Raw genomic sequence first — 24284 nt, 5'->3', positions numbered from 1 at the left:
TATGTATTCAGTACACCCATTCAAAACGTCATATCCGGGCGGAAGTTGTTCGCGTGTTAGCGATCCCACCGAACAGTCGATTTTAGCAATGTTAGAATTCCTTTCCGGCGGAGCCCACACCACCTACTAGTAGGATTTGCCGAGTAATCTGACAAGCATTTTAAGCAGGACAGATCGTGCAATCCACGAAGTTATTGTGTGTACGCAGCGAAGTGATTTTACATAGAGCATTGTAGTGGTACGAACAACTGTTCTTACGCGGTTTGAAACTATTTTTGGCGCGAGAATTCGAGCGTAACAATGGCGGCTGAAGCGAATGTCCGTGTCGCTGTAGCAGTGAGACCGTTAAGCGAGAACGAACAGGAAAATGGCGACGAATGTGTGGTATGGACGCAAAACGACGAAATTCGGGTGCTCAATCCAGATAGTGGCCATGAGAAACTATTTAAATTTGATTATACGGTGAGTCCCACATAGTCCAATTTAGTAAATTGCATTTTGTCACAACCATATCACCTGCGTTCCTTGTGCAAGTTGGATATTGAATGTTCGCCTTGTGTATTGATCGCTTGCTGTGAAAGCTACTGTTATTATTTTGAATAAAATATTTGGTTTTGGATTAGGTAACTTACTTTTGGAGCCATTAGCCAGATTGGTAATTTTATCGACTAATTATTCAAATGGTAATCTTGCCTTCTGTAGTTTTGTAATTTGCCGACAGAGCTCGCCGAACCACAGGAGAAGGTAAGATTAAAACTAATTTCTTTAAGCTTTTTAATATTAAATCTTGAGTTCCTTCAATGCAGACAATACAATAACAATAACATCACGCGCAATCGAGAAACTTTCGAGTTTCGTAGTATTTTCCCGGTTTTTATTGTGGTTTGATTCTATAAATAAATTTATCGATCAATTTAGTTAGTTGCTCTGGAGGCAAATTGAACCAAACGGTTGTAAACCTGAACTTATCGTCGTCCAATGATCCGTGAATGATTATTCGTCTGCGAACTAAAGTGGTTTAATCTTTTGAAGTAAATATATTTTCGCTTCATATTTTTTCATTTAAGTTTGCATGGTAATAAAGGTGCGACCGGAGAAGACAGTTTTTCTTCGAAATGGGAGATGTTTTCGGGCCGGATGAGGAAGGTTTTTTGTTTATCCTATTCCACTGATGAGGTGGGCAAGTTTTCGAACACTTCATCAACTCCACGAAATATTTTTATGCCTAAGAAATCGCCTAAAAATAACGACGCTAGTACTGTATGTGATGTAACCTTGTTACTTTTTGACACGCCGAAGTGTTCGTGTTCAGTTATCTGCGGCAGAATACACGTTCAGCCATCATTTATTATAACAAAAATAATAGTGTTTACCTTTTGTTTCAGAACTTAATTAAAGGTCCTCCTCACTTTTTGAGAATATCGATATTTGCGTAGATATTGAGCGCTCTATTTGCTGAGACTCAATTTATGACAGCTTTTAATTGTAATGTTTAACCACTTCCTTTGTGTCAAAAAGGTGAAGTTAAGGTTGCAAAAACTCTCACATAGGCAATTGTAATTACATTAACACATTCAGTATGATATTTTCGATTTTCCTTCAAGCTGAAGAACACTCGAAAGAAAATAGCTTCAAGTACCCATTGAAACACTCCCACGTCAGTGGAAATTAATGTTTGAACATCTGAACTTAAATTTCTACCCATGGAGAAATGAAAATTACTTGTAATTATTTTGTCCACCAGATCAAGCTCATTCGCATAGACCTGATGAATCATGCACGATATAGTTTGCCTTAGGCAATAGTGTAAATGATAAGCAATCGATTTGTGAGAAAATGTTTGGCTCATCACAGACTGAAACTTAGCTGATGTTTTACCATTTGACCACTGATGTTCCAGTCGAGATGCCTGCCAATGGCGCAAAAAGCTCCTATTCATCATAATCAGATAACAATCAGCGTATTGTTAGCTGGCTGTTAGCCAACCATTGACAAATTATCATTTAACTTTGAAACCCATTGCTGAAAATCCAATTGACAAGGCTACCTAGAGTACTCATGAGCCAATGAAATGGATACGTAAGTGAAGTGTTATATACCGGCATTTGTTGACCTGACAGTCAGTATAAATCGAGGCACAAATAACAGCCCTTATAGACAAAAATTTATTGCAGTACACCAATTTTTCTGGATTAGACATATTTTCCTAGTCTTTATTCAGTCATAAATGGTGATCAGAAGTCCAAATAAACATCTAATTGGAAGTCCTGAATGCTTTCTTGTCCACAGACAGATAAATTATTCTACAATGTGAACGCAGATTTATCTTTGTTTTAATTTGGGTTTAAGTTTATTTTTCTATTATCTTTCACAAAGTATTTGTGGATTCCTTTCATATCTAATAGCCCTCACAGACAGGTGATATGCCAGCTGTATCACCCAACTAAATTGATAAAGCCAGTGTTTGCTTCCAATTATTATGGTAGAGGAATGAATTTCCTAGCCTGGCATTGTTTGTCAGGTGAGGTTATTGTGGCATGTTTTGTCTCTTTACTTCAATGGTTTATCTCCAGGTTCACTATTTTTCTTGCTACAACAGGAAAAAAAAGACTCAAATTCCAATTCAGACAAGAGACAATAATAGACCAAGGGCCACCTCATGAATTATAGAAACTTGTTTCAGCCTTGAACCATCCTTAAGGTGACCCCTTGTCCACTGTTTTCTGGTTGAATTGTAGTTTTTTTTAGTGTTATCTGTTAAGGGGATAAAATAGTGAACCTAGAGAAAAACTCCTGGAATAAGGTAGACAAGAATCATACAGCAACATCAATACTGATCAAAATGCTTTGTCAGGTTGGAAAATTCATCCCTTGAACTTAAACCCCTAAGAGTGACTAGTCTCCAATTTCTCTATACATTATCACTGCTGAATCTAACATAAAGTTTATAAGAATACAGAAAATGGCCACCCCACACTCTAAAAACTCTTGATTGTTAAACAAATTCTCTATGTCAATACCATGAGAAATGTATAGAGAACAGTATTGAGAATATGCTTAGTGACACTAGGGTGTAAAGAGTTAAACACAGCAGAAAGCACTATTCTTGCCTCTGTACCATCCTGCTCAATCCCTGAGGTGATATGTGTGGAATTCTAGACCAGAAGCTAATGTTTATACTTGGTATTATCTTAGATTTTGGAAGATGTTGGCAAGTTTCTTCTTTCGTCCTGTTTTAATGGCTATAACACTTGTGTGTTCAGCTATGGAGCATGTGGAAGTGGTAAAAGTTTCATTATGTACGGCTCTGATAAAGTTCAAGGCCTTACTCCTTGGATTTGCCAAAGTCTTTTCAAAAGAGCCTCAGATTATAAAGATGACACTTCATTTAGGGCAGAAGTAAGGTATGCATTAAAAACAAAAAACTTTCATTTATTAACTAAAGTTGTTAATGATACTTTAACCCTTTAACTACCAGGAGTGATTAACATATAACTTCTCCTTATGATATCCGTACCTTATCCAGCAAAGAGATATTGAGAATTCTCAAACTTATCAGGTACAGGTTGTTGTCTTGATCTAACACCAAATTCTAATAACTAAGTTACAGGGAAATGTGTAGCAGCTAGAGGGGAGAATTAACAATCAGATCTTGGAAGTTAAATGGTTAAATTATTACTATGAAGGTTCATTAATTTGACACAGTATGCAATGGTCAGTTTCTTCATTTATGAATTAGCAAGTTATCAGTTTTGCCTTTAGTTTTTCTGAAACTTACACTAAAACTATCTTTTCAGTTTTCTTGAAATACACAAAGAATTTGTGAAGGATTTGTTGGGGAGAAGAAGAAACTGGCAAGACTCTTTAAGAGGTATGCAGAACTAACAAATTCACATCTTGGTGTAACAAAAGTGATTCTAAGCAAATCTGTTATACCTGAAGAGGAATACTTTCCCAAATGGATTCTATCAAGGAAGTTGAATGTAAAAACATGAGAAGAAAGTGCAGCTTGATAAAGATTCAAACCCTCTGTCAACATGTGTAATGGTACTACCTGAGTAGAAGGGGACACTGTCTTGTATGTATTTTGATACATAAAAAATACATACAAGACATTTAAAAATGAATTATTTAATGCATTCTGCACTGATATTTTATTTCCAATGTTTTTGTTCTTGTGCTTACCTGGAGTACCCTAAAACAAATTACTTCAAAATATATTAATAGTTTAAAAAGTAATACAAAAAAGTCAAATGCTAATGAAAAACAGTTTGTGGCTGGTGTGTTGATGTGTTTCATTGCAGGTAAAAGTTTCTTGAAAATTCCAAAAGGTATCACATAAGCTTCTTGTTGGAAATAAAACCCAGTGTTATACAAACCACAAACTATTTTTCATAAGTTGTCAGATTTTGTTTGATATATTTTTAGAACTGCTTTTCTTATTCCTATGAGTTTCTGCATTCATGTATTAAGTCTCTCTAAATTACTTTTGCAGTGCGAGAACACCGTGAACTGGGAGTTTATGTTGACAAGTTGACTAAACACATAGTCTCAGATGTTAGTGAAGCATTGGGGCTAATTGATAAAGGAAAGAAAAACAGGTGAGGCAATATTAGTAAGCAATTTTTTTTATATTATATCATGCACGTGATCTTAGTGTGTTATTTCCTGAAATCTGGCATTCCCATCTGTGGAAAGCTACAAAGTTCCCAATCAACTATTAAACATGGATCAGTGTATTAATACAGTTTGTCTTACATGTGTATGTTAGGAAAAAAGGGGCAATTTATTATGGTGGGTTGATTTACGTGTAAAGGATTAGAATGTGCTTCAACTCATCAAACTTTTGAACAATGTTGTTATTTACAAATAATGATATTAGCTCCAGGAGCAATGATCAACATACTAGATTGCTCCAAGGATGATTTTAATATCTTTTGAAGTCATGAAATTGTTTTTAACAAAATTAACTGTTTTATCTCATCTGAAAAAAAAAAAAAAAAGCATATCTAATTTTATTTGTTGATACTAACTAACCGACCATGTGAATGACCATACTGCTGGTCTTCATCTGGATAGAGAATGAATACCAAAGCAATATTAGGTTAAGGGCAAACTCAAGGACTGATAAGGGAACTTCATCGCAATACTTTCAGGCATTTTGAGCGTCACAGAAAATCACCTTAGATACCGAATAACATCTTAATCATGATAATTTCTGCCTTAGAAGACAAACAGCGAAGACATGATATTAAATCAGGCAGTAAGCAAGAAAGCAAAGATTAACACAAATTTTTAATGACAAATATACAGTTTAAATAATGGTCTTCTCCAAATTCTCAAAATGACCAACTTGTGACATTATTCTTTTGATATTTTATCATTTTTTGTTTTTGCTCTTTACAGGTCAATATGTTCAAGGTCTTCTAACTCCTTTGCTAGTGGTTCTCATACAATTTTCACCTTAAGGTTTACGCAGGTAATAAATTTTAGATTAGATGCTATTGGTTATAGGCATCATTCTTATCCATATTACCATCATACACTTTGGCAGTTTAATATCGACCAGAAAGGTAGTTTCAATCACTGTTGTGAATTTCCCTAGCTCTAAAATGGTAATTTTCAGTCATTGCAAGGACAAAAACATGAACCACACACTGGACGACAAACAGAATAAATTTTATCCTGTTCCTCATCCAGAAGTTGGGCTTAATAGTCAGAAACTATTCTTGCTATCAATATGACTTAAAGAATTAGGTCCAATTTTTGTTCTTGCCATCAGTATGACTCAAGAATTAGGTCCAATTTTTGTACATTTCAAAACTTTTTTGTATATGTAATCATACATTTTAGGCTCGTTTAGAAGATGGCTTGCCCTGTGAAATGGTCAGTGTGATTCAACTTGTTGATTTAGCTGGCAGTAAGAGCATACATGATGAGGTAAGAACTTTACACTTTTAAAGTGTCACTTTGTACAATATTTAATGCAATAATTTGATGTCCATTTTCCCTCACTGTTTGTTGAATTGTGTAATTGTGAAAAGTTGTGTGAACAATGAAACAGGCTTAATTTTTATCTTTTGTAGATTAGGCCAATCCTAAAACCAGAGCTGTAGTTAGTAACTTTTGATTGCAAAGTTTATTCAAAAAAAAAAAAAAAAAAGACAAAACAAATAAATTGATGCAAATTAACTTTGAGATACCGGTGCCTATGTCCTCTTGGATTAACGGAGTTATCATATTTCCCATGGCTTGGCATGGGAATCTCCTCTTCACATATTCTGTAGCAGTTTTAGCCCTATAAAACGGTAGAGAAGGCAATAATCAGGTTGTGTGAGATAACCATAATTATAACCTTACAATAGATACAAAAAAAAAATTGAAAACTTGTGCACTGGAACTTTTTACTGCTCACTAAACATTGCATGGATCAATTAGAACTATCAAATTTTTTAATCACTGCATGTTATTGTAACTGTCATTGTTGGGGTACTGATTTGATGCTTGTCAGCACATCTAGATTTAGTATTACTTGCCTGGTAATATAAATTTTTCTTGTCTTTCACAGTGCACTGATAACTGCTCTACTGCTGCTGATGTTGACAAGTCTCTAATGACCCTGGAAAGAGTGATGTCATCATTAGCATGCCCAGACTCAGAGTCTTCTAACAGTGCTACTGTCCCATACAAGGATTCAGTGAGTACATGAGTTTGCATAAAGCAAGCCTTTGCACACATAAAAGGCTGTCTTTGTTTTAAGCCCTTGCCAACTAGCTGGGGCTATTGTCTTTTTGGAAAATTCTCTCACGATCCTTCCCTCCATCCAGAAGAAAAAAACAACTTAAGAGCCAGCTGGAAGGGTCAAGTTGTAATCCCTCTTTCTGAAGCATGAAGCAACAAAGAAGTTTTTCAACCCCTCTTGAATGGGATGCTGGTCTTTTGGAGTTCTCCCCCTCCCCCTCCCCCTCCTCCCTTCACATTTTGTCAGATATTCCTAACCCTTCTTTGGTACCCATGTTTACCCTGTGGGGTGGTAAAGGGCATTGCGTGAACAAAGTGTCTTTCTCAAGTCTACCACACACGATGACTCAACCATGGCTTGAACAAGGGGTTTTTGATCCAATATCCTGTGTGCTAATCTTTATGCCACATCTGCCCAATCAGTTAACAAAACCTTTATAGTGGAGGAAATAAACCTTAGAATTTTTTTTCTGAGGCCAAAACGGAGAGGCCACAATAGCAAGGTGTTATTAAGTTGGAGTTCTGGTTCTGATGCAATACTGTAGACTATTTGTTGATTTGTCTTAGCATATACTGAATTGAATCAAAGTAAGTGAAAATTGTTGCGGGAATGTAGCTAAAAAATTTTGTACTGACAGAAATATGCACTAAATGAGAAGGTTCTCTGGACCGGAGCTAAGCCACTTTAAAGATCACACATTGTTTCAAGCTGGACAAGTAAACTTGCCAGCTGAGTAATGCTTATACCTCAGCTGTTAACTGCGTCATTGACGTCAGTGTTTGATAACTTGATATTCACTGATACAGGCTCTGACATGGATTTTAAAAGACTGTTTTGGTGGAAATTGCCAAACTGTCATGGTAGCAGCCGTGTCTCCAGCAGCTTCGTCCCATAATGAGACTCTTAATACCTTGCGATTTGCCAACCAGGCCAAGAATATCATGAACGTACCAAAAGTGAACGAGGTGAGAATTTTATTTTTTAATTTGCAATAGTACATTCATATGAATAGTGTTTAAACGGAAGACCACGCTTTCTTCCGGTTTCCTGGCGCGGTTTTACCCTCACGGGTAGAGGAGACACGAGGAAAGTTTACAAAGCGCGAACTTAAGGGGATTGATTTTGGCATTTTCCCTGGAGAAGACTTCCCCATTCATTCATACCAAGCATCTGAATATTCGTTCGTCTATATGTACCCTTTCCTCGAAGAACCCAGTAATTATTTTTTTGTTATTTATTCATTCGTCTGTTCATCCGTTCTTCAACCTTTTCGTGAACTTCTCATCATCTGTAAGCCACATTAAGTAATACGCTTTTCTTTGCCTTTACTCATTTACCTCACGAGTTTGCGCGTCCGCGCGCGTCGTCTTCCTTGCTTAACCTTAACCTTCAGATCCAAAATTCGGATACTGGTCACAGCTTTTAGGCGAAGACACAATATTAAACTTTAAGTGGAAATATTCCTCTTGAGATTGGCCCCCAACAAAAATAATTCAGAAAACATTTAAATTTCTGGAAATCGACCTCTTTTTTAAGTTACTCCCTTTTAGTACACCGGAAGCGATGGTCAATCACGCTCCCAGCTCTTCTCTCTTTTTTTCAGTCACACAGTTGTCACCAATAGGCGGGTACACAGTTTGTTGGTACGCTGCATGATATAAAAAGAGCATTTCACAATTCATAGTGCCTTTGGTGGCAAATTGTTCCCGTTTTTTTTCGTCTGGAATAAAATTCTCCTCTCACTAAATCTGGAAATATGTTCTTTTATCTTGATCAACGACGTGAATTATCTTTCTTTTCAACGTGCTTTTTTTTTCCTTTTGTTGTTGTTGTTGTTGTTGTTGTTGTGTTTTTTTTTTGTGGAACTGTGTAGGCCGGTGTTGTATGATGTAAGGAATCAGTCATCATTTATCGCCGGGGGGGGGCGGGGGCGGTCGGAGCATTTTGGAGGGATCATATGGTTTTCAGGGGGGATGGATGGGGAGCAGTGGTCTCTAACAGATTTTAAAGGGGGATATACAAAATTGACTGCCAATGGGGCGGGATCTTTAAAATACTACAGAGACTTATGAGGGTACTCAGGTTCATTTTATTGTGACATGACCAACAACCCCCCCTCCCCCTCCCCTCCCCCTCCCCCTCCCCCTCACCCCCCTCCCCCTCATGTTAAATGATGCCTAAAGATTACTAAATGGTCCCCAAAGGTTATTACGAACGTCAGAAATGGCCAAAGAATTACTGAATACCAATTCTCCGTTAGTAAAACGTTCTGTATTTTCCGTTGGGTTTTACGTGAAGGGGTATACTGCCAAAATGGTATTTTTCAGCCTAAGTTCCTTTGACGAAATTTTGATTGTTTGTGTTTTCAGGATGCGAATGTTAAATTGATTAAAGAACTCCAGTTCGAAATACAGACTCTGAAGACAAGGTTGAAGGTAGGTCGTCATCAGACTCACGCAATGATAAAATGATTACAGATTCACATCCAGTATTAGTGGGAATGTTACTGTAATTGTATCGATGTTTTTCCAAATTTGATAATGGTTTAGATTCAGAATTGTTTTTGACCTAAACGGAATCCTTTCATAGCTTTATTAATGTAATTTTTTTAGCATAATACGCTGGGAAACCCTTTTACCATCGAATATTTTCAATCAAAAATAAAGATTTGCTATTATTTGTATGGTAATAAGCTGTATTCGATTTCTTGGCGGTAATTATGTAGCGCTAAAAGCGTGTTATGTTCATAAAAAATGAAATACTATTGTTGTTCCGGGGCCAAAATGTTTAAAATTTTGACAAATTTTTTTATGAAATTAATCAAGGACAAACTTTGGTTCTATTTTAAAATTTGCAAATCAAAAATTATTGACTGAGGAGCGGTTTGAATCGGTTTGTTACGGGAGAACATGCTGTTACCAATGGTCTTTCTTGACGGGTTCAATGCAATAGTTTCCTGTTGAGGCTCAACAGTTGAGGTCGAATGGAAGAAAGCTTTCAAAGATTTTCGTTGATAATTCAAGAACAGTAGTTGACTGCGGAATCAAATTGGCCCTACTCTTTTGTCGAACCAGATACGCAGGAACTGTTTTGAACAAGGCTGAACAATAGAAGGAAAGAGTTATTTTTCATCCAGTCCCGCGGAGGCGTAACAACAGAAGAGCGATCAATTGCGCTCTCTCTGTATTTTTTAAAACTACACCGGTTCTCACAGCGTTCTTTTCATCTTTATCTGTTGGTGAATTTTTTTTGTCCGTTTTGCGTTGAAGCGATCGATTAGGTTGTCCTATACGAAAGACAATTTTGTAACCAGCTGCTTGACAAGAGGGCAGGTGGTCTGTCGATAAGGCTACGGCTTATTTTTCATCATTTCAACAAAACCACCGCAACACGACATATTTACTGTCGCGAGCGCATTGCTTTGAAAAAGTTCTGAAACTCTGGAATCCCAAGCGAAACTATCGACCATGCGAGGCAGCGAGGCAAGAGGCAAGGTGAAATCCTTCGTCGCGAACTGCTTTTATCGAATGTACACTCCGATGGAAAAGGTAAAGTAATTAGTACAGATGCTCTTTCCCGTTGATTCTGTCGCAGTTCGGTTTATTAGAGAGCTTGTAGACTCACGAGGACGCTTAGAAAATTTCATGTTTCTTCTTTTCAAAGACTCTCGTTCTCCCTCTTTTTGACTGTCGCAAAACGAATAGAATAGTTTTTTTAACATTGTTTTGACCTAACTGTACAATTTAGTTTGTTTACCATTTTGCCCAATGCCGGTTCCACTTAAACTCAGCTCTATAGCAAGTAAACAATCTTTGGCGGTCGCGCAGTGGAAGGCAATGACTCTCTATGATATGTAGTTTTGTTTTTTTCTTCTGTTGTTGTCGACTCTCGGACGTGTTGGCGGAAAAATTGAGTCCATTGGTTGGTCACGTGGTTCATTTTACGACATTGTCATTTCTGCTAACCTCATTTTCAAGACATGTTTCAAATATATAAAGAAGGCGCCAGCGGTTGGTTCCCTCATTTAGCCTTGTAGGAACCAAACCACATCGTTTACCGCCCATTAATTTTAAAAGGGGCGAAATCGACCGCTTTAGTCAAATTTTGGCCAGAAGAATGAGGATTGTTCGTATTTTAGCAAATGCAGTATTTCAGCAGGTGGAGCTGTAAAATACGTTTTCCCTTTTTTTTTTTTAGTGTAGATCGAAAAAGTAATCTTTGTTCGCGAAGTGTAATATCTCTCTCATAGGTTGAGGGAAATAACCGTTCTTATGGACCTGATGTTGAATGTCTTTTTGCGTTTCAGAGTGGCAATGTACCCAGTTCTTTGGGGGTTGATAAGGCCGAGAAAAAACTGCAAGAAAATGAAGATCTCATGAAGCGACTGACGGGAATTTGGGAGGACAAGTGGAGTAAGACTCAAAAACTCATTGAGGTGAACACTTCGTAGTCGATGTGCTCAAGATGTTTTCACATTATTTTCTTTTGTGCTGACATCGGTGGTTAACCATTTAGTCGCTCTCTAAGTCGCTTTTTTTGCGCACATCCATATATATTTTAAATGCTTTGAAACCGTTAAATAGCGCGATAGCGGAATGTAATTGATAAACAGAGTAAGACTTGTCGAGCACTTGAGGTTCGTAATGCGATGAAGTTCAAAGAATCAGCTGGCAGGTACCGTAACTTTTCTATCAGTCTCATTAAGTGAAGAAAAAAAAGTGGAAAATTATTCGACTTTGTAGAAATTATCTTCTTAAATGGGCCGTATTTGTTGTTTCTTCTTGTTTCTTTTCCAAGCAGAAAATTTTTATTGAAATAAACGTAGCCTGTTCCTCAGGCTGTGTATTTTGCATTTCATTTTAGCAAGGGGAAGGTAGTGAAAAAATCTATGCTATAAATTGTGATTTTCATGTGGTATTTGTGCTTTTTCTCAGTGTATGTATTTTCTTGAAGAAATATTTATAACATTTTATTGTTCAGAGTAGAAAGTTTGTTCTTTTGGCGTTCTCGAAGTCAAGTTGCGCAATCGCGGCAACTGACATCATTGCCTTCTTTTCAACGAGTGATGAAGCTATATCTCCTCAATCATGTCTTCTTTTTTAGCAACTTGGCTTTTTAGCACCGTCGCCTCGCTTCCTACTATGCAAAAAAAATTTCCGTGTTGTCACAAGTGTGATCATTACTTTGATCTTTGACCACAAGTAATTCAACCCTTCGCAAAAATTTTCAGTCCATTAATTAGAAATAGCGCTCTTACGGTACTTTCATGGACGTTGCTTTTAAGCCGGGTTTGAATTACACTTTTGAATCGTTGGATCAAAGACGAATACCGTTTCATTCTCAGTTCCAGTTCGTTTTGCTTGATGTTTGCGGTCCACCTGTTTTAAAACTTGGAAATTCTCACGTTGCTCACTGGGTTAAGATGCATCATTATGATATTTCCTGAAACGTCAAAACCTAAAAAGGAAAAGCGACTGGTTTTGGAGGCCCCCGATGGTTTAACTTACCTTTAAACCGCTAAGTAGCTTTTAGACTACGCAACAACCTTTCACCCTAATGGCCTTTCATTGATGTATTGGTTACCGTTTCTAAAAATATTTTCCTTACCACATCGGAATATATTTACTGTTTAGAGTTCCTCAGCCGTCATTTTCGGGCGGTGTTTTTGTACTTCTTTCAACTGAAATCAATTTTGCTCTAGTTAGATCGGTACTTAGCTCGAATTGGATCGAAGAGAAGAGTGGAAGATTTTGTCGAACATGCAATTATTCGTCATTAAGAGATCGCAGATGTTCTCGTTATTACTTAAAAGTAAAAAAACTGGCAAATACTCTTTACCTTTGCTCGTAATATAAATTCGAAATGAGATAAAAGTAATATTCAAGGGTCGAATTTTTTTGCGAATGATGATTATGTGGGATTAAAGCTCAGAAAAAGATTTTTTAATCTCTGTTTGGACTTTTGTTTAACAACGTGAGGAGAGATCCAAAATTGCAAAAAAACCACTTCTGAGTTCTTGCCTTGATTATGAGTCATTAATCCAAGTGATAAGTTCCCTTGAGCCGGCTAATTTACTTGTCAAATTTTTCGCCTTAAAGATGCTTCTGGCCTGAATTTTAATACAGTTTTGACTAAGTTTTATTTTTTTATTTATTTGCCAACCAAACATCTCGCGCTGTCTAATCTGCCTATGGCTTTTATTTAAATGATTTTCCCACTCCTTAGAGAGGATTTATCATATTACTTTGTTTCAGATCTCTTTTTATTACCCGCTATGCAAGCATACTTTATAATAATATGACGCTTCTAGTGATAGAAAGAGCAATCTCGATATTGCAAGATCAGTCAACTTTTTCACCTGCTTTGTCAATTGCGACGAACTGAAATTGGTAGAGTTAAAACAGTCTCGAACTATGTGTTGAAAAGGCATAGAAATGTGCAAATCCAGCACGGAAAAGAAAGACTTAATCTTGAGAATGTAAGGCCAAGGATTTTGTTTTTTGCCAAACTTTAAACAAGCCTTTCATGGACGGATTAAATAATTTTACGTGGGTAAAAATTGGATAAGTTATTTTCTATCACCTGGGGGGAGGGGTAGAGGACTTTTTTTTTGGGGGGGGATTACATGGTTTTCCAGGGGGAACGATGCGGATCAAAAGTCGCCGATAGATCGCTAGGGACTGAAGGGAATTGAGTAAATTCGATCTGGTGAGCTATCGATAGATACCGAACCTTCAGCCGTCTTAATGTGTTATAGACAGCATGATCCAAAAGTCGATATTTTAAGACTAAACGAAACGATAAATAGCGATAATGCTGTGTGCTTATTCACAAAGTGATGGCCACAGAATGGCCGCCCAGCGATAGATAGAGTTGTCTTTCGTAGCCAATGAGATTTGGCGTCCTCTCAGCAGGCGCTAGTGAGTTATGTTAATTGCTGAAAGCACTATAGTATATTTTCAGCGTTTCTTATCTAAATTTAATTTTATTTAAGAGAACCACTTTATCAGAGCAAGAAATCAGACATATTAGAGATTATTTCTCATTCTTATTTGGAAAGAACAATGACAAAAATCTCATTTCCCATGTTTGCGCGTTTACATAAGAGCGAATTGGAGATAAATTTCGCGTACGAATTAGATTAGTGTTCTATTTGATGTTCAAATCCCTATTGGCGTGCGGCGCCTTTTACTACGATTATCTTTTGACGCCAGTAATTTTAAACCCTGCAGTACAAACGTGCCAGGCCTTTCCTGTGTTCCTTGCAAACATTCCATGTTACGGTAAACATCTATTGTTATCAATTGGAATTATTGTACGACAATCACCCTATTTTCTGGTAAATATACTCGACAAGATAAATGCGAATTCAAAATTTTGTTTGAGTGAGTGACAGAAACACTTTATAAAAAGACATCGGCGTCATCTTTTCGTGAAGGAAATTAACTTTTGAGTTTGTTTGGCCATTTTTCGGAACAAACAATACTTCACGTTGCACGCAATTTTCGTCAGTTGAAATTTTCGTGTATGTTTATTTCTCAGAATTTCCCAGCTCGTCGTGATTTCGTTCTTTTTAAGGAAATTTCTTCAGTTTTTTTGCAGTTGTCAGTCTAGCACTTCAGTGTTTGTCTACCAGATTCCCGTGAAATTTAGGTGGCTTTTCCTTCAATTGTGAATGTGAAAATACGACTAAATTTGTGGTTGTCAGGCTGGAGATGAGATTGGAGCTCAAATTTTGTGGTAGCGCAGATGAGGTAAAATATTTTGTGAGCAAGCACTACCAATCCATTTATTTTTTTAGCGCATTCACTCTACTACTTCATATTGTTCTGCTAGAGTACTGCACCAATTGTCGTAACCATTGTACTTCTTTAAATGGCTTAAATCCACAATGACTCTACTTCCCTATTGGCAGAACATCGCCGCCGAATGTGATGCTGTGATTCAGATCGTGTTACATCTTTCTTGATCACAGTACATGACCAAGTGATTTGACTTCGTTTTTTAGGCTCTGAAAGGCACTCTTTATTCTTCGGTCGTCGCAAATGTTTCAACATCTTTCTGTAGTTTCTCGTCTTTGTTGGTCTTATTTTGGTGTTCATCAATCTTTGTCTCTCTCTTAAAGGAGCGCGCCCTTGCTGTCACTGAGCTTGGCTCTGCGCTGAAGTTTGAGACAGATGAGCCTCACTTTGTGAGTCTTGGCGGAGGGCGGCTCAGTATTGGCGTGACGCTGTGTCCAATCAAAAGAGGTAGGCTGTTAGAATTGGCTTTGCATTTTATCTACGTGTAGCGAACCATTCAGGAAGAGGAAAACAATTTGGATCATGTTTGTATATGGAAGGATAGAAGTATTGTTCCTTTAGTCAGAGCTGTAAATTTATTGAATTTTTTGCCGTCATTTCTTCCATAGGAAAAACAGTTATCGGTGTTGCAACAGAGACATGCAAACCCGACATTCAACTAAGAGGAAAAGGAATAGAACCGTGAGTTTAAAAGACGTCTTTATCATGTTTGAGCAATTTCAAGAGTGGATAATTTTGTCACAGCATATCCTTGAGGAATTTTAAGGCTAACTTCTCAGTATCGTATGCATATTTAGAACGGGAAAGTAGTTTGATTGTTAAATTAAAAAATTAACCAACGACCACCAAACGTGAAATCGTAAACAAGGCCATGAACCAATAAGAAACAAAAGCTAATGCACGTGATTTCTACAGAGCGCGGGAAAACCAACCCGTGTGGCTAAGTTTCGAATGGATCTGGTTCCCACTTGATTGGTTGAACTAGGTGACGCGAGTTGCTTTTCTAGCAATCACAAAGCGTGTTAAAATCAAATCAAAATAGTGCGATTTCAGGATTATTTTCAACATGTAGTTGTGTTTCATTAACAGAGAGCACTGCACAGTGGAATATAATGGGGATGCTGTGGTTCTTTATCCAAAAGCAAATCTATGTTCTGTGGATGGAATCCCCATCTCAGAGCCAACGAGACTACCACAAGGTAACAATTATCGTGTGTTGTCATATCCCACCTTAATGTGGTTAGGTTTAAAAACGAGGTAATTATTAGCAGGATATACAATAACTTTTCGTAGGAAAAAATTTTACCGTCCAATCCTTGTTCGTTCGAGGGCAGGTTTTTCCCATACCTGCAAGTGAGGCTTTTCATACGCATGTATGAACGTAGTTTAATGAGTTAATTGGTCTTTTAATCCTAGAGGAGAGCGATTTTTAATTTCTCTTCGAAAAGTTAGCCTAACATTTCAAGCAGATGATGAGGATACGAATCTAACACTTACAAGCTACTTCCTTTAATTCCTGTAAAGTATCAACAGGGCAAATGTTTAACAGCTAATTGGCAGAAGTGAAGAGTAGGCAGATCTTGGAAGTTGAAGCGTTGACGCGACAAACTTCATCCAGGAAAATGTGGTCGGATTAAGGGGTTGTTAGTACAGAAGTGACTACGCTTTTAAATCGATTGATTGCCAGCATAATTCGTAAAAATGACATTTAGCAGGACGATTGTATGGCGAGGTTCCACTTTAGTTAAGTGTTAACAAGACAAAAGAAAATAACCCGAGGGCCAAGCGAGTAGTCAGTATAAACAAGAAAAATTTCCTTAGGCGCTTGGAAACACGAGTGACGCATGACCAAGTCATGGCGAGTTTGTTTGTTGTGCATCTGATTGGGTAAAGTATGACAGGAAATCTAAAACCATCACAGAGGGAAGTGAAAGAAAACCAACACCATACCGTATCACTTTCGACACACATTTGAAAGTTGCTTCATCCAGAATTCCTTTTTCTCGGCTCGTTCTTTGTTACACTTCACAATGCTCTTATCCGGGAACTTACCTTTGACACGATTGGTCGCCGCCCTCCCTACCCCAACCGGTAGCCCGAGTCGGGTCATATAAAGTCACAAGACGGTCAAATGCACTTGTCATTTCTGCTCTCCTGCAAGTCTGCCAGATCACGGTGAGAATTTGAAACAAAGCAAGGAGTTTCTGCGTCAACATGCTGCTTTGTTTTACATCTTTAAACTCACTTGAGCAGTAAGTTATTCTCCAAATTAATATTCCTTAGTTTAAATTATTTTTCTGCACGCGCCAATTGTTCATACCTTGGTAGTTTATTTGTTTAAATTTTAAATCTATTTTCTTGCGCGCTTAAATTTATCGGTCGGGGAAGGATCAGGATGAAACAAGATGAGCATGTGTTATTTCTAGTTTCGTTGACGCGAACGACGTCGTGACTTGAATTTTCTTTAGAAACCGCAATTATTGCATTTATGCGTTTTTCTGGTTTGAAGAAATTGTTCTTCATTGTTAATTTTACTGCTCTGGACCTCATTCAATGTAGTTTTGATAAATTGACGGAGAGTTTCATTAGAGACTTGTAAGATTAGAAAATGAAACTTATGCCTCCAAACAAACCACGTTTGACGCAGTAGGTATTAATGCAAAAACTATTGTTACCAACCAAACATTATGTCGTTATAAATTGCCGTCGAGGCATAAAAATCCTCTGTTTAAATGTTGATTTAAATGATTAAAATTTTAACTCACACTTTTGTCACTGAGACTTCTGCTTGTATAGGTGATGTTTAGTTTTCAGTTGTATCTCATTTTCTCGGTTGGCACTTTGCAAGTCAATTTTATAAGTGCGATGTACATTTTGTACATCAACGTTCCAATGTAATTTTGACTAGGATGTATCCATTCTTGGAACAACATTTAGGCATAATGTTGTTTTATGAACCGTTCTTCGAGAATCCAGAGGGATAATGAGTGTCTATTTCCTCAATATTGTTGTATCTGGCCATGATGTTACATATTCATATCGTTTGGCTATATTTAAATCTAAACGGATGGTATTCTCGCTGATATTTATTCATCGTTACTTGCTTGAAAGTAAAACATTTTTATTTTGCCTGCACATACAAAATACATCTTTGAAACGTCCTTGAAATCGAACTTTGTACAAAAGCAAAGTACGAGCTGTGAGCTTTTACTATACTCTTCAAAGCGTTTATTTGCGTTTTTTTTTTGTTTGTTTATTTTCTTTTACTAGTAGAGAGTGAATTTTCTGATTTATCTTCTTCGCATGATCACAAGGAGTCGAAAGATCATTTTAGACCGTTTAGAGAAGGGTCTTTGCAGTTTTTTTTTTGAACGTCAACCTGCCATATTCGTTTTTCCTCTTGTCTTATAATCGTAGTTTCGAATGCGTTGTTGAGCATTCGTTTCCATTATGCAAATGGTTTCCGAACTCGCCCGTTGCGTGATCATAATCATCTCCATCGCGTGTTCATATGAAACGCTTTGTCACGCGTGTCACGCCACATAACACTTCGTGACCGATTGTATTGTCTTACAGGTTGTATGATCTGCCTGGGAAAGTCTAATTACTTTCGCTTCAACCATCCCAGAGAAGCAAAGAGGATCAAGGAATCCAACCCTGGAAATCGATTCTCTATCGTTCCGGATCAGTATTATCCTGGTAAGTAAGGACGAAGAAAATTTAAGTAAATCTATTTGTCAGTCATTTGACACTTCGCGCCCGTGGCTCATGAGAGCTTACTTGCTTGGGGTTCTTTGATGTGGGAGCTCTCCTTTTGACGAATACTCGCGAGAGGACAGCTCTACTTACGCCAACAGTTTCGCTGTACTTTGTCAAAACCTCCCACAAAATCTGTATTTACACGTTTCGTTTACATGGCGTACTGGTGAGAGCACCAGATTTGATCCCCGATCCTGACGTTTGTCGTTAGTTCTCGTCCTTGCTTCTGTAGTTTATCGCCAGTTTCTCGGGTTTACTGTTCCCCACTTATACCAAAGCTTCAAATTTCAGTTCCACTTTGTAAAATTTAAAAAGATCGAGAAAAAAATGTTTTTTGTTCACTTTATTTCAACCCGTATGAAACATCCCTGGAGCTCAACTCCAAGGCATTTTTCGAAATTATTTAGTCTAGATGATAATGCTTCTTTAATTTCCGTTTTCTTCCTGTTTAAACAGATGTTGAACTTGCCATTGAGCAATACAAGAGAGATAAGAAAGAGAGAGACAGACTCGAGAAGGAGAACGAACGTTTGTTGTCCCTGGAAAACGAGTACAAGGAGGCTGTGGAGCGAATCGAGTTTGAAAAATCCCAACTTGAAGAAGAACGGCAAAAGCTTCAAGAAATGGAACAGCAGCACAAAGAAGCTGTTGAAAGCTTCGAAGACGAAATAGCTGTGCAAATTAAAGAACTAGAGAGACAGCGAGAGGAGCTACAGCATTTTGAAGAGGAGAAAGAAAAACTTGCCATGCTACAAGAAAAGTATGAAGAGAACGTCAAGAAGCAAGAGCTCGAACGGGCAAACAAGGAAAAGAAACGGCAGCAAGAGTACGAACGATTGAAGACGATGAAAGCAAAGTTAGAAGGAGAAGAAGGAACGGAGAAAGAGAGAGTCGCTATTGAAGAATTGAGGCAACAACTTGCGCTTCAAGAGTTGAACAGTTTGGAAGAGGAGCTGCAAACTTACGAGAGGCAGCAGCTTGATAGTGAACTGATAGAGGAAGAAAGGAAAAAATTAGACGAGATGAAGGAACGACAATCTGTGGTTATAAAACAGTTGGAAGAAGAACTGAATGCCCAAATCAAGATGTTGAAAGAAGAAAGAGAAAAGGAGAATAATAAGATAGAACAGGAAAAGCAGAGAATTCAGTTGTTGGAGAAACAACAGCAAGAAGTTTTGAAACAGATTGAGCTCGAACGACAACGGCTTGACCAAGAACGTGAGGAAGAGAGGAGAAGGCTTCAACAGGAACGCGAGCGATTGGACAAATTAGAAGAGGAACGAATGGAATTGTTGGAAAATGCCGCTCGGGAGCAAGAACAAGAGAAACAAATGATCGAATCTGAGAAAAAGCGACTGGTAGAGCTAGAGGAAAAGCACGCACAGGCCATGAAGGAAATCGAAGACGCTATGATTTCCAAACAGGATAAAATGGAACGCGAACGGCAAATTGAGTTCGAGTTTTTCGAAACTGAGCAACTTTTGTTGGAAGAGTTGGAGCAAAAACAGCGCGAAGCCGCCGAACAGCTGGACCGAGAGCGAGAGATAATTCGACAGCAATTCGAGAAGGAAAGAGAGGAAGAAAGAAAACAGGTTGAAGGTGAACAGAGGCGCCTTCAAGAATTACAAATACAACAGCAGGAGACACTGCGGCAAGCTGAAGAAGAAAGGCGACGGCTCCAAGCGGAGCTCAAGAGCCAGCGAGAATTAATGCAGAAAGAAAAGTCACGGTTGGTGAATCTGGAGAAAGAATACAAGAAGATCAGATGCAATGGCTCTGAAGCGCCTCTGGTTCTTTCTGCGTTAAACATGCGAGATATATCGCAGCTTGGAAAAGGTTGCTCGCTTGAGGAGAGGAAACAACGCCTGGAGGAAGAGAAAAGACGATTAATTGAGTTGAAGAAAGAAGCGGAAAACTTGCATGCCAAACAGCAAGAGAGTGGTGATAGCGGAAGCAGTGGGGACGAAAGAGCTAAAAACCAAACGGCCAAAAAGCTTCAACGCGAAAAGGAACGAAGGGTTCAACTCGAGAAACAATTGGCTGAACTGCAGCAGAAAAACAACAACACGGCTGTCGCAGACGATGGTCAGAAAGTGAAAGAGCTTGAACAAGCTCTTGGAATGGAACGCTCGAGAAGACAGGAGATGGAAAGAATTCTATCGGAGAAACAAAAACAGGAAGAACTCGAAAGGGTTGCAGCGGCGGAGAGAGCTCGGAAAGAGATGATGACAGAGAAAGCTATTCAAGAGAGGCTTCCTGCCAAGGTAAAAACTGAGATGAATTTTCTTCTTTTAAACACCCTTTTGGAAGGGTGTTGTAAAGCAAGAATTTCCTAATCAGTCTGTGACACGTTGGGCGGGGCAAACGGTGGATAACTAATTGAGACATTAGAGCAGTTGCTTACATTCTTCATCGGGTGTAGAGAAAGTGAGAAAGTTCAATTTTTTGTAAACTCGATTATCAGCCATAGAAAGGTGAAACACATTCGTCACTATTGTGGACACATAAGAAATTCCAGTTCCTGATGTGGAGCTTTTGCCGCAATGGCGATAAGATGCTATTTTATGAGTCTGAATAACAGTCATTTATTTATATATAGAGGATATTACATGGCCGCGCGGGGATACGAATTTTATCTTCAAGTGCTGAAAGTATCTCTCACGAGTGAGCGAGGCGAACGAGTGAGAGATACTTTCAGCACGAGAAGATAAAATTCGTATCCCCGCGCGGCCATGTAATGTTCTGTTTATTTTATTTATACTGATGAAATTTCAAAAGAACCGGCCGCGCGCCTGAGCGGGAAGTTTTCTTGTAATTGTCTAATCATGTTGGTAATCATGGCGACACCATTATCCTCACACGTGAAAGATAAAATTATGATTTTAGTAAAAGGAAAAATCCTGGTATTTCATCAGTATCTATAGAATATACTAAATTATACTATATTGAAAAGAACGATTGTTCTCTAACTTCCAGTTATGGTACAATAAATATTAATTTTTACTTTGTTTGACCTTGCTAATCGTATAGGTCAAAAATGGAACATCACACCATGACAATAACGACCTCAATCTCGTCCAGTACTTGGTTTCAACAGGTCACGTGCTAGAAAACTGTCCATCAGTGCGCGTCACAGCGCATGCGTGCAAAGGATACCTGTCAAAACTGGGAGGAAAAATCATCAAGTCATGGAAAAAGCGCTGGTTTGTGTTAGACAGACAGAAACGTGCCCTGTGTTACTACTCCGATGAACATCAACGTGTGCCTAAGGGAATCGTTTACTTCCAAGCCATTCAAGATGTGTACGTAGATTTGCCCAGTTCACACAAGAGCTCGTCTACAAGGACTACTTTTTGCGTTAAGACCCCTCAAGAAACTTATTGCGTGGCCGCGCCAAGTGGCCTGGCCATGAGTATTTGGATTGACGCTATTCTCACGGGTCGGGAGGGGGCTGACTTTTACAACTAAGGGAGCCATCCCTTGTTTATTATTTCATTTCTGTGGGGGAAGGGAGGGGAGAGATGTGTTTTTTGTTTTTTTGGTTTTGAACGATCCGTAATAATTCTTTACTGTTAAGTTGGGTTCATTTTTTTTTCAGTTTAGTTTTAAAGCATTTTAAGGGCAGTCAGTGAGAAAGTAATGTTGGCTGAGCTTCAGGCTTCAGCTATAATGATAAATAATCCAACCGATTTTGCCTTTAGTATTTCAAATAGGTGTTAAAAAGTATATGGTATCTGTTTCTGTAGACTCCACGATAAGATAAGTTAAATAAACGTATAAAATTTAAGGGCCCAGGTAAAAGAGATATTCAACTTCATTTAACTTAACAGTAAACGAGAGGCAGGTTATTTTTAGTATTGTTTTATGGTAAAAATTATTTTACCTCGAGTTGTGTTATAAGTAACGGAAATGTACTTCTGATTATATGATATTATTTTATATACATGAAATATCTAGGGTCCGTAATATTGAGCAATAATTATCAAGTTGTAATTAGTAATTTTGAAAACTCGATGTTACGCACGCGTCAAGTGGAAAGAGTGATTGGTTCAGTGTAGGACACTTCAAAGGGTTGTATATAGACAGAAAACCTGAGTGAAACCTGTCCTTTGCTGACAACTATGGTGTATTGCAGAAAATGACTTTAAAAGGTTTTTTCGGAAGGTGACTTTTTGACGTCTGACTTTTTCAGGGCGTATCAATTTTTGAAGATAATTTTGCAGCTTGGGGCCTTGGTCCCTAGAGTTAAGAAAGGGCGAAAGATTTTTCGGAAATTCCGATTAATTTCTGCAACAAACTTTATTGAAAGCAGCTTGAAGAAAACACACGTAAGTTGATTAGTTTGCTCAATAATCTTGTCAGAAAATAGGAGACTTTCTCGGGACAATTGCACGACAGATATCAATGAAGCTTGGCGATTGAACGTCATATCCGAGTGTATCACTTGACTTGATTAATCCAATGGCGCCTTGCAGATTGGCAGGTTTAAAAACGTTAGAAAGACCTAGCCCTTTGTTCTAACTCCCGTCTTCTTATGCACCGCAATTTAGACCAATGTTCTCCGTAATGCAAACTTAAGATATTTAAAAACATCCGAGTTTCGATATTCCTATTTTTATCCAATTTAATGGCCTCCTCTAAAGAAGTTTCTGCCAGATTCTTCCTCATACTGAAACATACTGATTTTACAGATATTTTTGTAATGCATATGGTGTTAGTAAAGGAAAGTAATATAACGTGAAAAGGTGTAAGGTGTTAAAGTTGTTGTATTGAATTATACGCCAAACCAAAGATACATTGTTAACTGAAGATCAAAAAGCGTTTCTATCGGAGTCACTGTTAGAGTTTGTACCTTAAACTGTTCTTTTGAAATCTCCGGATTTAGAAATTACGTTTACCAAATAAAGTTGCCTCGAACGGCATGTGTGTATTCCTTGCGTTAGAGGTTTTGAGCTGTAAAATTAACCGGATGGACAAGCTTCCTATCAAATAGCGCATTGAGGACATTGAGCTCTTTCGCAACATATGCAAATGTTTCTGATATGTGCACTCTAAGACCAACTAAAAACGCAGTTCAAATAATCATGAATTCACGATCCGTTGATGACAACCTCTAGCTTTCAAAAGTTAAATTTTCACTTTAGTAAAGGAAATTGAGCTGTGGCTATTTAACCGCGTGGTTTCAGTCGCGTATTTGACGCGCGTTCGTTTGACGTGTCTAAAGCTAATCAGGCTCTGATTACAGGGCAATCTGACTCATAACCCAATGGAAACGGTAACTGAGCGCTTCTCCTATTGCGCCTCATTTGCTCTTCGCGTTCGCCTCGCGGACATCACGCACTTGCCTCGCGCTTTCCTCTGCTCGCCTAAAGAACGCAAGAATATTGACACCTGTTCTGTCTAATCAGCAAAAGTGCAGGCGAGTTTTCCCACTATTTCTGAAGAATAATTAGTTGTTCTCTTGGTTTTCGTAAATTTGATATTAATTATCAACTCTTAAAATATACTGATTCAAACCCATCAACACCAAAGAAGAGTTTGCAATTTCTGCAACATCGTTGTAAAGTAAAGGCAAAGAGAAAGTGATTCAACAAAGGATGTCTACACAAACCGCTGAAGGGTCCCTTGTGATATGACTACCAAAAAAACGAATTGCAAAAAACTTGCACCAAGTTTCAAGGTCGTTTAAAATACCTTTACAAGACAGTATTGCTTTCATATTGCTTTTAATATTTTGTCCTCTTTATAAAATAGTGCCACTTCTGTCTATATTAACAACATAGGAACTCTGTGTAGGTACAAACTCTCTCTTATTTCATAAACAGTTGGAAAAAATACTGCACGGTACAGTCTACCAGGACAAAGCTGGTTGTGACCCCTTTTTTCTAAAAAATTGATAAATAGAGATTATCACAGCAAACTCCTCATACTCCCTGCCCCCTTAATACAAATGGGATGCTAAATAATTCAGCTAGTCCCAC

The 24284-nt window shown here is 38.0% G+C and overlaps 1 protein-coding gene across 3 annotated transcripts; it reads left to right on the top strand.

Moving 5' to 3' along the window:
* The first annotated feature begins 56 nt into the window (after positions 1-56).
* Positions 57-23238, top strand: LOC131789634 (kinesin-like protein KIF16B). Of its 3 annotated transcripts, XM_059106818.2 has the most exons (17): positions 57-462; positions 703-744; positions 3196-3404; positions 3798-3871; positions 4496-4601; positions 5407-5479; positions 5854-5940; positions 6569-6697; positions 7549-7707; positions 9112-9177; positions 11049-11177; positions 14868-14991; positions 15153-15225; positions 15634-15743; positions 18121-18243; positions 18760-20567; positions 21334-23238. In XM_059106818.2, exons 1-17 carry the CDS (start codon positions 301-303, stop codon positions 21769-21771), a joined length of 3912 nt encoding a protein of 1303 aa, XP_058962801.2. In that variant the 5' UTR covers positions 57-300; the 3' UTR covers positions 21772-23238. The 3 variants fall into 3 exon arrangements, with proteins under 3 accessions (XP_058962801.2, XP_066024667.1, XP_066024668.1); XM_066168570.1 differs by lacking the exons at positions 57-462; positions 703-744 and adding an exon at positions 987-1176; XM_066168571.1 differs by lacking the exons at positions 57-462; positions 703-744 and adding an exon at positions 2516-2521.
* Positions 23239-24284: the final 1046 nt, after the last annotated feature.

The sequence above is a fragment of the Pocillopora verrucosa genome, chromosome 6 (assembly GCF_036669915.1).
Source record: "Pocillopora verrucosa isolate sample1 chromosome 6, ASM3666991v2, whole genome shotgun sequence".
Lineage (NCBI taxonomy): Eukaryota > Metazoa > Cnidaria > Anthozoa > Scleractinia > Pocilloporidae > Pocillopora > Pocillopora verrucosa.
Note: the sequence above shows the minus strand (reverse complement) of the source record. Positions and strands in the feature narration are given on the sequence as shown.